This window comes from Pelodiscus sinensis, chromosome 9 (assembly GCF_052426305.1).
Source record: "Pelodiscus sinensis isolate ZL-2025 chromosome 9, ASM5242630v1, whole genome shotgun sequence".
Lineage (NCBI taxonomy): Eukaryota > Metazoa > Chordata > Testudines > Trionychidae > Pelodiscus > Pelodiscus sinensis.
In genome coordinates, this window is record NC_143060.1 from 48739907 (window position 1) to 48754241 (window position 14335).

General features: G+C 43.7%; 3 protein-coding genes across 3 annotated transcripts in view; 2 read left to right on the forward strand and 1 right to left on the reverse strand.

Annotated features, from left to right (window-relative positions):
• The window catches only part of ZBTB41 (zinc finger and BTB domain containing 41), a 29884-nt gene extending 23963 nt beyond the window's left edge, over positions 1-5921 (forward strand). The window contains exon 11 of the mRNA XM_006130666.5: positions 1268-5921. Within this exon, the coding sequence (XP_006130728.3) occupies positions 1268-1920 (653 nt within the window). The 3' untranslated portion in view covers positions 1921-5921. The remainder of the gene's footprint in view (positions 1-1267) is intronic.
• Positions 1-11066, reverse strand: part of LOC149523935 (uncharacterized) — a 30170-nt gene extending 19104 nt beyond the window's left edge. The window contains exon 1 of the mRNA XM_089780569.1: positions 10903-11066. Within this exon, the coding sequence (XP_089636695.1) occupies positions 10903-10941 (39 nt within the window). The 5' untranslated portion in view covers positions 10942-11066. The remainder of the gene's footprint in view (positions 1-10902) is intronic.
• Positions 11067-11465: 399 nt separating this feature from the next.
• ASPM (assembly factor for spindle microtubules) overlaps positions 11466-14335 on the forward strand; it is a 61779-nt gene continuing 58909 nt past the window's right edge. The window contains exon 1 of the mRNA XM_006130667.4: positions 11466-11842. Within this exon, the coding sequence (XP_006130729.4) occupies positions 11543-11842 (300 nt within the window). The 5' untranslated portion in view covers positions 11466-11542. The remainder of the gene's footprint in view (positions 11843-14335) is intronic.

Consider the following 14335-nt stretch of genomic DNA (forward strand, 5'->3'; position numbering starts at 1 on the left):
TGGGGATTCAGGAGCTGGCAGTGTCTCAGCTGGGCGGGGGGGGGGGGAGGGGGGGAGGGGAAAGGAAGCTTAGTGCAGGACTGGGAAGGGGGTTGGATCGGCAGCAGAGGGCCAGAAGTGACCTCCCCTGGTCTGGCAAAATTCTCATCTGGGACCAGTCAGGTCTGGAGGGTGCCGGATGAGGGAGGTCCTACTTTATTATTCTGTTACTGCCAAATTGGAGTAAAGCCAGATAACATTATCATAAGACTGATAGACTTCTAACTTTTCAGGCTTTATGACCCTTTAGGGCACAGGTGGGGAACCTTTTTTGGGTCGGGGCCACTGACCCCGAGACAAGTAGACTTTGTGTGCTCCAGCCCCACGGTGGGATGTTGGGGGTGGGAGTGCCAACACAGGCTCCCCAATGCTGGCAGGGGGGAAGGTCCCAAGCCTCAGGAGCTGGATCCAGACAAGCTGGGGGCTGCAGATTTCCCACCCCTGCTTAATGCAGAAGTAGCAAGATAGGATAAATTGAGTTCTGTATTGATTGTTGTATGTCATGCCTTGTTGAGTGTGAATACTGCTATGTGAATGTACTAATTGGTTCCTTCTTGACTTCCCTAAGCAAAGGAGCTCCTGGTTTAGCATATGTTCTAGTGACACTGTGTATTCTTACCGATTTTACTTCTGCCTTCCATACAGGCTGGAGATTTAGGGAATGCTTAATTTCAGTTTGTAAATCAGGTTGCAACATAGATACCCAGCAGAGTCTTAAAACACTCAGCTTTGTATTTTCCGCAAGAAAGTAATTGTTCACTAAAAAGATCCAAAACAAATGACAAATTTAGCTTCTTTAACAATAGTACAACAACTTGAATGTTATTTCCCTGTTAGGTTTTTGGGATTGTGAGTGGTTAACTGGTTGACCAGTAACCCTCACCTTTACTGGGTGATGCGTATAGTTTACGGTTAACTGGCAGATCCAGCCTGTCCCGAGAAGCCCCCGCTGTGCTTCTGGCGAGACCAAAGGGTGGGGAAGGGTGCAGGCCTGACTCGAATTAACTGGTATCCACACAAGGCTGGGAGCCGGTAGCCTGCTTTTCTCCCCTGAGCTGGAGCCCCCATTTACATTTAACCAGTTAACTAATTAAACAGGATTTTATATCCCTATTGGGAACCATGTTTTTATATAAAATATCCCCCCACATCCAATCATATCACTTCTACATAGTAATACTTGACTTTATATTTTAATCTATAAATGCTGACTCTTTTTCCTCTACAGGTGAGAAACCATATGAATGTCAAATTTGTAGTCAGTCCTTCAGAATTAAGAAGACATTAACAAAACACATGGTTATTCATTCAGAGGCTCGACCTTTTAACTGCCAGCATTGCAATGCAACATTTAAACGAAAAGACAAATTGAAATACCATATTGACCATGTGCATGGAACAAAGGCTGCAGAAGAAATAGTAACCACATCTGAGGAAAAAGTAATCTCCTTACCGGTACAATATAGCTCTGATGACAAACTTTTCCAAACTGATTCTAAACCATATATGGAGCAGCCTGAAGTTTATGAAACAGAAGCGAAGCCTATGCTACAGAATGTACCAACAGAAGTATGTGTGCCGGTAACACTGGTGCCAGTTCAAATGCGAGAACCTCAAGCTGATCTAATACAACATACCACTACTCTCTCACCCCAGTCTCATGGCATTCTTCCCCCACAGGCTCAGCAGCCAGATTATCAACGAGCAACAGATCTGGCATTTCTGGAAAAATATACTCTCACTCCCCAGCCTGCAAATATAGTTCATCCTGTCAGACCTGAGCAACTGTTGGATCCTAGAGACCAGTCTTACCTTGGAACTTTATTAGGGCTTGATACTGCTCCAGCTGTTACCAATATATCAAATAACGAACATTCATGATCAGGTTGTAACATTCCACCTAATTTACTAAGCCATTGGTCACCAGAAAGTCAATATGGCTATTGAGTTTTTTAGTTTATTTGGACTTCTAGTCTTCTGAACAATTTTGTGTAGTGCAAGGAAAAAAATTGATTTGTTTACATATATGACCATTAAGACTATTTTATGTATATTTATAGTGTTTCCTGTGGTTTTAAAGACTTTTAAATCATATAAAAGGTCTTTTGAAAATAGGTTCTCGAATATCATTTAAGAATACTAGCTGCAGCAAACATTAATCCCTTACCTGGCCATTAATGAAAATAACTGTTCACTTTCCAAATAAATGTTTCTGTGGGTAATGGAAAGCATACTAGAAGACTTAAGGTTATGGCCAATTCATTAAAGTCATGATTGGAAAGGAACATGAAATTAAACCTCTTAATACCTCACCTTAAATTAAAATTTAATGTAATCCTAGACAAACTTAGTAAAAAAAAATGTAATCATAATTCATATCTGTTTAGTGGAATTTGATTATAAACGATATTCGTGGTCTCTTAACCTTGGTTGTCTTCTAGAACATTTCCAACATTTGGGCCTTTAAAAGGTTGAGAAATTTCACCCTCAGGCAGTAATTAAAGATAGGAATAGTTCAATTGTTAAGGAGCACGGAGTCAAACCAAGCTGAAGCCCTTACAAATATACTGATTTCCACATTACTGCTGTGTAAAGTAATTGGGGGGAAAAAAACCTTTTCAGAAAATTAATGTATTTAAATTTATTAAGAGATTAATGAAATTGGCAATTATCAGTCTTCATTTGGCTTCTGGGAAGAATGTGGAAGGAAGTAATTTGCTTTTTCATGTTATGTGATATACATAATATATGTGACAAATAATTAAGAAGAAGAAAGGAGATTAGAACATGTAAGGGGTCTAACTATTCTTTTAGTGTTTCCTTACTGTTTTCTTAATGTAGAACCATATCTCATCCACTATCTAGAAATTTTAAATTAAATCCTGCAAATTCTCTTCTATGTAGACGTGTGCAAATCTATGGATCATTTTTGCGTATTATGGATTGGATGCACATACAAACTTTGTATTTATATAAGGCTCTACTTCTAACCTCATTCTCAAAACAATACTTTCATTTTTGTAGACTCAGTCTTACGCCAAAGGAAATACACAAGTATGATTCTATTATATCTTAGTTATGTCTCATTAGGAATTCTTTTTTAAATTAAACTTTCCCTGCATTCCTTAAAAATCTGGATCTCTCACTTATATTACTGTAAGTTATGTTTATCCAATTTCTAAATCGTGAAACTGGAAGTTCATTTGCTATGGTCAGTTACTGTTAAACGTTTTCATTTGGTAGGAGCATAAGTAATCTCTGAAAAAAATCATACTGTTACTACAAATTCTTAATGAACCTATCCTGTAAAATGTTAATTAACTTCGCATGAGGAATTTGAATGCTTTGCAGGACTGGGGCTAGAGCTGGGTGTCTGGTAATGTTGAAAAGCTTTTCAACTTGAGTCTCACCTAAGTGCACCAAAGATTTTCTATTTGCAGTTGCATTATAGTAGGATGCATAGAATTTAATGTATTATTTAAATAAGGACTTGTCCAAAGAAGCACAATAGAAGTCCTAGACATACAGATCTTTAAAATTCAGTACCTATAATAGAACTAAGAGTATGTTTAACTGTTTTGTGTTATATGTACAAAGCAAGATTAGAGATAAATACTTGGAGAATGTTCATACTGAGATGCTGTGCATATACGTCAAGTAAAAAGATGAGTACTAATTAATATACAAAAATATTCAAGCTATTGAATGCCACCTTCTAAAAAGACACTCTCAAGCACTGTACTCCCTGCTTGTCCTCTGAAAAAAATAAAGTTACGACCACCATGTTTACACCTCAATGGACAAAAATATAGTTGAATTTCAAATTTTCAAGTTGACAAGCACTGGATTATTTTACTCCTTTGAACATTGATAGTGTATGCAACACAAGTCAATGTGCTTTCCAACATTTATGTTCATATCTTTAAAGACTAGCTAACTGATAAACTAACATCAGTGCTGTGAGCACAGTTCTGAGACTGATAGTCTAACTGCATCATTTACTGACTCTTTGTCTGCAATGAGGAGAGGATTGCAATTAAATAGGTATACAAATATTTGTAGTTACGTTTTTTGTTTTTTTTAATTCGATCAGTCTGTAACACACTTAACATTATTTAAATGTTGAGATTGAATTTGGGGCATATATTACTTAGTGCTCTTTTAAGTCTGTTAGGATTGTGCCTATTTATACATGTACTGTTCACTTTAGTTGATTAATAATTAAATAAAACAAAGTCAATATTTTCAAAAGTGCCTAGTGACTTTGGGTGCTCAACTTGAGACACTTTAGAAGTGTTTAAGTTGAGTACCCCAAATCATTAATTCTCTTTAAAATGTTGGCCTAATAGTTCTTGAGTGCAGTTTTACAATTAGCCAGTTTGCCTCTTCACCATGTAGTCAGGCTCAATTATTTCCAGTGAAGGAAAAATAGTTCAGGCAGGAAAACTTACATAAAAGTGCTAGATTAAAATAGTTTGTTTTATATATGCTGGGTTTTGATTCTTATGGTGTATGGGTATAGTGAATTTGCATATGAGTTAAGTAAATCTCCATGGACTGGTACTTCATTGTGTAAGGAGGAATGGATGATCTTCAACCTGACAGAATAAAACGTCCGGGCCCCGAGAGAAGTATGAACCATCTTGACTGCATAGACCAGAACTCCTTTGGTCATGGTACTTTCGTATCAATAAACACATCTTTGTACCTATTTAACAAGAACATGTTCAGTAAGCATTGAAAGAGTTTTCAAAATTAAGGCTGTTTTAATTTGGTAGCATAGACTCAGCTCACCACTTAGAGCTGAAAGAGGAAGTGGATGTCTTTAAAAATGTCACTTTCTGATCGGTGCCAAAGGTTTTAAAGTTGTTTTTGTGGGTGGGGAAAAAAATTTTTTGGAGGAAAATTTGTGCTCTAAGTCTTTCTGTAAAATTTTCTTTATCTTACACGCTTGGCTGTAATTCTGTATAAATCACTGCATTTATATCTGTTTGAATATTGCATATCTTTCAAAAATTAACTTCCCTCATATTTACTTTGTCACTGGTTATTCCAGCATATCAAACCTTTCAATGGGTTTTGTATATATATTTTTAAGAAATCCTTCCTGATCATTGCTACTTTTTCTACAATACTATCAATTTCCCTGGCTGTCCTCATTCTGAACAGCAGCAGCAATAGTGTACACAACAATATAATCCCTTTAAACATAAAATAATTACCCTACTTTTAAATTTGCATAATTTTTAGAGACTAATCATGTCACACATACCCTTCAGAAATAAAGGTCTTAAAATGTAAAGAAAAGACACTGTAGTCATCATTCCTGGTGAGAAACATGTTGAGAACTGGATTTTCCAGGCAGGTCATTTGTTCCAGTATCCAAATCATAATGTTCCAGAGCAAGTCAACAGTCTCTTTAGAATGTGTTTGTTGGAGTTTAAAATTCATTATTTTTTCCCCTTTTAAAAATGGAACTTGCTTGTAAAGCAGACGTGAACTGTGAGAATCTAGTTGCTGGAGAAGGGAAAGGCAGGTACTTTGATAAAAACCATAACTATCCTTTCTATTTCATAACTTTTCTGATGCATTATAGGAGACTGTTTTCAAACTGACGTTCCCCATAACAAACCATGTTTTAAAACGTTAAACTTTTTTATATCAAAAGCAAAATAAAAATATAATGGCAATACTTTGCCACTGTTGTATGAAATACTGCGTTTTGAGTGTGAGCTGTATAGGTTGATATTTTAGGTGGAAGTCTTTTTAAGTACAACTTGCCATTTTTTAGTGAAATCTCTGCTCTAAAACATTGTGATTGTAGTCTGTATAATTGTCTGTGTAATTCTGTTCAATATTAAATATCTAAAATTCCTTTGTGATATTGCTTTCATTTCAACATTTCTTGCGGAGTGATTGTTGCTCTAGATTTGTACTGACTTTAACACCATGAAAATGCACTAATTCTGCATGGTTTTTAAAATTAAAAACAATGGAAGATAAACTTTTTTTAATTGTCAGATTTGTGACTGTCTCATGATCTTATTTTATTTTGTAAATTTAATTTACGAGACCCCTTAGTTTGATCTTGTCTCTGAATGTGATAAGTCTTTTAAAAAAAAAATCTTAAGACTTACCAAAACAATTTATAAATTGATGAAGTTGACAATTGCAAAAAATATATTCTCTACCTAGTAAAAACTAGTATGTTCTGATGGTATATTTTTCAGAATTGATAAGTATTCAAGAGTTCCTAAGACAAGTGGACGGATATGTTGAATACTTAGTATTTGACAAACAGTTTTGACTAGGAATTACTGAGTGCTTTTGGAGTGCACTTGGTTTAGATGTCTTAAGGGGAGCAGAGCTCATCTGATAATCTGGCTTCAAGTATAGGTTCCAAATATTTCTGCTTATCTAGTCTGTATTCTATAAACAAACTACATAGTAGCTCTGTTCTCATCTCTCTCCCTTCTCTCCCCCCCTCCCCATTAGCCTATTGTATAAGCCTAGCAGATATTAATCAATTTCTTTTGAAAGTTGAAATCAACAAAAACCTACCAGAGATATATAGAGCATTCTTAAAACTAAAATACCCACTCGAAGAACTTGAACCCCTTCCAGACAGACCCAAAGGAGAAAACAGAATTTCACTTGTCATCACCTACAGTCAACAACTTAAACCCCTCCAACACATTATCAAAAATCTACAACCTATCCTGGAAAATGACCCCTCACTCTCAGAGGCCTTGGGGGAGAGGCCAATTCTCTCTTACAGACAATCCCCTAACCTGAAACAACTTATTTCCGGTAACCATGCAACACAGCTACATCATAAGTATCCAGGAAATCACCCTTGCAATCAGCCCCGGTGCCAACTCTGCCCACACATCAACACAAGTGTTTTCATCACTGGACCCAATCATATCAGCCACCAAATCAGAGGCTCATTTAACTACACATCCAGTAATGTGATCTATGCCAGTAATGCCCCACTGCAATGTATGCTGGCCAAACTGGACAGTCTCTATGGGGAAGAATTAATAGACACAAATCAGATATCCAAAAAGGCAACACAAAAATGTGTTGGAGAACACTTTAATCTTCCTGGACTCTCTTTAATGGATCTCCAGGTCGCTGTTTTGTTTCAGACCAATTCCACAAGCCAAATACACAGAAAAGGATTGGACCTTAACCTCATTCATAAGTTTAATTTTTATGCTAATGGCTTGAAGTGGGATATTGGATGGCTGAACATTATCAACCAACCAACCAAGGTGCTTGATACTTGTATAGCATCTGGTGTTGATCATCTTTCTTTCCAGGTGCAAACTAATGGTTCTTATCAGCCTCCTGTAATTTTTAGTCTGTGAGATGCTGCTAGATTAATTGTTTTTCTTGTTACAGACAAACTTGGCTACCCCTTTGAACACCTGGCTCATGGGCTGCATTTGCCCCACTGCTTTGTTTCCTCTAGTCCATGTTGCAGGCCAGAAGCCTTGAGCCTTGACCCCTCTGCATGGCTCGAGCCTCAAGTGCTGTTTCTCCAGCATGACCCTATGGCCCCTAGGCAGAATGACATTCAGGCAAGTTCAATATGCTGCTACCACTCCCAGCACCGCCCCTGCAGCACCCATTGGGTGGAAATAGGTCCTGTGAGTATCACGTTTAACCAGTCAACCGATTAAATGTCAGGGCAGCATGCCCCTGCCTCAGACAAAACTGCTTTAGCCATCTCCATGGAGCAGCCTTGGTCTGTGGCATGCCGCTTGAGCCAGGCCCATCATGGACAGGGGCTGCGGTGGGCCCTGCAGAGCTGGAGCAGCTCCTTGCTTGTGTGTCCCCTCTACTAACCCGCCACAGTTAGGAAAGCCCTTTTCAGCAAAGTCAGCCATTAAGCATACTTGCCACACAGCCTTGCAGCAATACTGCTCCAACAGTAGACTTTACTCCAAACTGGCTCGCAACTGAGCAGTAGCCATTTGGAGTGGCCATCTTTCCCCAAAGCTTCTCTACTGAGAGAGCAGCTCTCATTCGGGTGTCCTTGTTCAGGGGCCAGTTCATTACAAAAGTCCAGGAAGGTTGCTTTATGCATCCTAAAGTTCTGGAGCTGCTGCTCTTCACCCCATACTTGCATGACAACCCTCAGAGTTGGTTTCCCTAACCCAAAAGCAATGAACCACTGAGTATATTGGATCTGCTATAGCTCAGTGATAGATCAATTCATCATCCTCTGAATCTGAGGAGTAATTGTCATTCGCTAGCAGGTTCATAATTAGGTATGCTGCAACACCATAAGGGCCAGAAGGCTGGAATCCATGTTTTCTTGCTGCAGTTACTCAAGTTGGTGCAAAAACCATGTCTGGGAAGAAAAGAGATGGCTGACAGGATGTTTTTCACATTCCCAACATGCCCAGCACTACGTTGCCCTTTCCTCGGGTTGAGTGAGTGAAGGTGATGCCAAGGCACTGAGATGCATACCCACAATACTTTAGTCTTCCTGTTGATGAGGGAGCTGCAGACCTGGCCTGAGTTGTCAACAATGGGTACCACAGAAAATCTGGTTTGGTGAGTTTTCAGTTTTGGTGACTTTTGCCTGTTGATAGTAGGGATGTTAGCTGTAGTTCCCACTAAGGTGTGCGCCTGCATGTCCACACACAAAGAATTCTTCCTCCACCCACCTCCTTTGGAGAGCTCCTCAGTAGAACTTATGTGGCAGGCAGCTGCTCCGGCGAGCAGGGCTTGCTGAGATGGTGTGGTGAGGGAACTGCCAGGACCTACCATAACTGTGTTGGGGGAGGAGAGGGGAGGCCTGCTACAGTGGCTGGGGCTGCCACATAGCAGGTGGGCAGGGTTCTGTCCTGGCAGCTGGGGCTGGGAATGGAACATGCCACATGGTGGGGGGAGGTGGGAACAGGGTCTGCTCTGGCAGCCATGACCAGGACATGCCACATGGCCAGGGGAGAGCAGGGTCTGCTTGGAAGGCTGGGAATGGAATCTACCGCATGGTGGGGCCAAGGGGTTTATGCTTTGGTGGCCAGAAATGTGTGTTAATAAATTAGGTGCTACGGTGGCACACATCCAGACCAGCACACATCAACTCAATATTGGTGCATAAGCCAAAACTCATTCTGCTCATGGTTGGAAAATCTTAGAGGGAACACTAATGTATTTGTGTATATGTATAACCACTGCATGTTTTAGCTTCCCACAGGCACTAGCTTCTCCCTCCTCCGCTTACTACCTCTGACAGAGGCAGCAAGGGAAGGGTGGGGGGCACGTGTAGTTGTTTGATAACCCTGGACTTTATTGGCTAATCCTGTTAATTGTGTAAAGGACTACATGCTAATATCCCTACTTGACAACACTTTCATTGCTAAAACTTGCAACTGCGGACATAGCCTCAGAATCTTCTTCGTCTGAGAGTAAGTTGAAAAGTAGCTCTGGTGCAATGCATGATGTCATAAGCACATTGAACACTGCATAGTGGAGAAGTCTGGAGTCCCTGATTTCTCAAGGCAGATGCTGGAGTGCACAGTAAGGACTGCCAGTTTAAAAAAGCCCAAAATAAGCTGGAAGCCTGGGAAGGGCTGTGAAGCAAAGACCTGGCTGAAGGGATGTTTTTCACATTCCCAAAAGGCATTGCTCTACATTGCACATTCCATAGCGCTTAGCATTTGAATCTGACTCCAGGCACTGTTGGATGTATACTCACAGGCTGTGTCTAGACTGGCCAGTTTTTACAGAAAAACTTGTCAGCTGTCTACACTGTCTACTTGAATTTCCACAAAAGCACTGATGATCTCATGTAAGATTGTCAGTGCTTCTTGCGGAAATACTATGCTGCTCCCGTTCGGGCAAAAGTCCTTTTGTGCAAAAGGGCCAGTGTAGACAGCTCAGATTTGTTTTCAGCAAAAAAGCCCTGATCGTAAAAATGGCGATCGGGGCTTTTTTGCAGAAAAGCGCATCTAGCTTGGCACAGACGCTTTTCTGCAAAAAGTACTTTTGCGGAAAAGCGTTCGTGCCAATCTAGACGCTCTGTTCCAAAAATGCTTGTAACGGAAAACTTTTCCATTAAAAGCATTTCCGGAAAATCATGGCAGTCTAGACATAGCCACCTTGCTTTGCTCTGTCAATGAGGATCTAACAATGTGGTCATGAGATATCGACAAAGTATGGCAGTGTAAATGTGATTTGATGACTTTTGCAAGTTGACATTACTTTTGTTGCCAAAACTTCCTGGTGTAGACATAAGATTAGTTATATAAATATGGTAATGTTTAGTGTAGAATCGTAAGCAGTGTTGTAGCTATATTGGCTATAGGATATTAGAGCGTAAAAATAGGTAAGGTAATATCTGTTATTGGAACCAACTTCTCTTCGTTATCTCCTTCCCTAAAAGAGCTAAAAAATCTTGCCTCACCCAGAAGTTGGTCTGCTCACCCCGGTTTTAATGTGCAATTGATAGCACACTTTACACCTTATTTCATAACATTAACAGATCTGTATTTTGATCAATGTACAACATAAGTGATGTTTATTAACTGGGAGGGGAGGGGCAGAGTGCAGCAGCAACCATCAATACATAAACTGTAGCTGTCAAGGCCAGTTATTTACATTTGATATGTCTATACAGTAGTGTTATTTTGGAATAACTGATGCTATTCTGAAATAACAAAATGCACCCCTACAGAGCAAACTATTATTTTGAAATAATGTTGAGATGGAGGACTTCTTATGCTGACTCTTGTAACCCTCATTTCAGGAGGAGCAAGGGAAGTGGAAGGAAGTGTACAGGCATCAAAAGCCAAATTAAGCTATTCCGACTTCAGCTGTGCAATTGACTGTGCTGAAGTCGCCTACCTTAATTGGATTTTTGCCCTGCTGTGTAGACATGCCCATCCCTAGTTGTCAATTTCACAGCTCCCTGCCAACCGGAGCCAGACAGGAGTTGGGTTTTCTTGCCGACCCAGTCTCAGCTAGGACGCTGTCTGGACGGTCCCCCTGCCCAGGCCGAGAAGCCTGAGGGAGGGGGTTCGGCGGCGCTGGGGGCCCCTCCACTGGCTGGACAGGAGCGCATGGCCGATCAGCCTCAGGCTGTGAGCAGCCCTGCCGGTAGCCGAGGCTGCCCGCCCGGGAAACACCCCGCCCCGCTAGCGCGTCCCTTACGGAGCGGACTCGGGCCGGTTCTCCCAAGACGCAAGGGGAACGCCCCGCCACTGGGGCCGAGGGGACTCTGCCCGGCTGCTCAGGCGAACTCGCCTGCAACCGCCGCTCTTGAGCTGCTGTTTAAATAACGCGCCGGGCTGCGATTGGTGCAGGAATTAGGGGTGGGCGCTGGGTGGCTGGGGAGCGCCGCTGATTGGCGGGCGAGCGGCCCGACGATTGGCTGGCCGGGGTGGCGCTAGGGATTGGCGGGGCGCTGGGTTTGAACTGGGGCGGGGCGGCCGGGCCGCTCAGTCCCGTGCTGTCTGTCTGGGCTCGCGGCGGGGGGACGGAGCCGATGGCTGCGGGGCTGCTGCACGGGGGGCCCGCCGCGGCCTGGGAGCTGAGCCCGGCGCCGGGCTCTGGACGGCGCAGGCGGCGCTGGGCTGAGCGGGACGAGGAGGACCCCGCGGTGCTGACTCTCACCCACTTCTCCCGCCCGCCCTTCGTCAGCTTCGGCAGCCTCCGGCCCGGCGCCTCCCGCACCCGCCTCCTGGCCGTGGACAACCCCAACCCCGAGGAGGCCGATGTGGCCGTCGAACGCTTCCCGGCTCCCTCCACGGGCTTCAGCTTGGAGCGCCGGCGCTTCCTCGTCCAGGTAGGGGCGGGGCGAGCCCGTGCGGCTCCCGGCTCCGCTCTCCGCGCTGAATGCCCCGATCACCGACCCCCAGCCCCCGCCCGGTGCCGTGTGGGGGCAGCCAGACCTCGCTGGGGGCACCCCCGCGTGACGTGCTGCCGCTGCCTGTAACGCGGTGGCCACTGGCCAGTCGGGATCTACCGTAGATCGTGGGGCCCCTGACGGGATCCTGACTGGCTTGGGGTGGAAGCTAACAAGTGCTGGCACTTCAGTCCCTTCCCCACCATGCTGCTCCTGCCCTCTGCCTCGGCGCTGCCCCCCAGGAGCCTCCTGCTGCTGTGTGTGGGAGGGAGACGAAGGGGGGCGCTGGTGTCAAGGTGTCCTTCCTCCTCCCACGGGAGTACCCTGTCTCTGCATCTCCACACACAGAGCAGAGGATGGAGGGAGCTTGACAAGGCAAATCTCTGTCCTTTTCATACCGGGTGTGTGTTTGTGTCTGTCATTCTCACAAACACACACGGTCCTTCACTCTCATCTCCCCACCCAACAGTACTTGGTGGTTGTTACTACTTTTACTGCTTACAAAGTATGTTGTTTTTGGTTTTCAATGGTCTGTGCATTTCATAGCTTTCATTTCTCTCTTATGCTTAAATGTAATTCTTTGAGTAGTGAGTTCTAAAATGCCTAACTACTTGTGGCTGGAGTCATTATCCTCCTGGTAACTGCTGCTCCTGGAAGTGGCTGGCATGTCGCTGTATCCCCTGAGAAAGGCAGAGCAGGGGAACCCTGGCCAGTAGATCCTGTGGGCTCAGTTCCTTTAGATGAGGGGCAGCACATGGCACCATGGAACCATTGCTGTACATGCCAGCTGCTTTCAGGAGTGGTGCAGGGCCAGAGCAGGAATAAGCCTGCCTTAACTCCACTGCTTCACCACCTGGAAGCTGTCTCAGTTAAACAGTGCCCAGCCAGAGCCCGCTTCCTGAACCCCTGTCCAGCCCTGAACCTATTCCTGAGGGTAGCTCATATAATATTTAGGGAGAATCTTCCTGGAATTCAGGCATTAGCTCAACAAATTTATTCCAATGCCCTGTACCATCCTAAAGCTGAGCTAATGGAATATGAGGACACAAGTCAATTGACAAATAATGAAGATGATTGGTCTATCTTCTCCAAATACAAAACTTGGATACTTGAGGTAAATGAGAATCAAATTACATAGAAAATCTAAATATGGCTTGTTTTAACTCTTGCTTATGTTCTGTTCATTATTTAGGATGCTTAACAATATTAGGGTATGTCTACACTGGAAAGTTTTGGAGAGTAAAGTACAGGTTGGACCTCCCTGGTCTGGCAGTCTTGGGGCATGACCCATCCTGAATGAAGAAATTTGCTGGATCAGGGAAGGTCCCCTGCCACCAGCCTCCCAGGACACTGCGTCTCCTTGTGCTGGCTCCGCTCTAGGCCCACTGACACTGGCTGGCTGGTATTCTCCAGGGATGGGACCCTCCCCCCAGCTACTACTGCCCTACTTCTCCCCTTCCCCGCCACGGCTAACATGCTTCTGGCATGCCTGGCCAGAGCTTCACAGGAACTGGGCTCTTGGCACTGGGGCTCTCTGGTCCAGGAACATCTGTAGTCCAGGAGGACCATAGGATATTATTGGACCAGAAAGTCCCGGATTTAGGGGGTTCAACCAGTATTGTTGACATGCAAAAGTTGCCAAAAAGAAAGTTGCCAAATCATTTTTCTACTACCATTTTCTGCCAACATATGGCCACACTGTTCTTTCTATCAATGGTGGAGTTAACAATGCAATGTGCACATGCATTGCACAGTGCCTGGCATCACCTTCAGTCGCTAAGCACTGTGGGAGTGCACAACATAGTGCAAGGCATTTTAGGAATGTTGAAAAATATCTCATCGGCCACCTCTTTGCTTCACAGCCCTCCTGAGGGTTATGGCTTACTTCCATGCCACTTAAAACTGACAGTCCTGACTGCACTCCAGCATCTGCTGTGAGAAATCTTGGATCACAGACTTCTCTTCAATGTGGTGTTCAATGGGACTAGTGCATCCTGCAGTCTACCAGAGCTACTTTTGAACTTACTCTGATATGGATAGCAGTATGAGTGACACTGATAGCAGTGACTTGGCATTGCATTTGGAAGGGATACTCCTCGATGGTGTCTGGACAGCAATAAGGAGCAGTTAAGCCGATGCCTCATGGTTGTTGAATGTTCCTTTGGCAGATTGAAAGGGAGATGGAGGCATCTTTAGGGCAGGCTGGACCTTATGGAGGATCATATAATAGCTGCATGCTGTTGCTTACATCATTTGTGTGTGAGTGAGGGTGAAGTGTTTGCCCATGGGTGGAGCACTGAGGCACCATGCCTTGGTGCATAGTTTGAACAGACAGACTCTTGGGCTGCCATCAACACCAGGGAAGCTCTGAGGAACCAATTCAATAGTAAGGGGGGTTGACACTTCTGTGTGTTGGGGTTGCTTCCCTGCCTT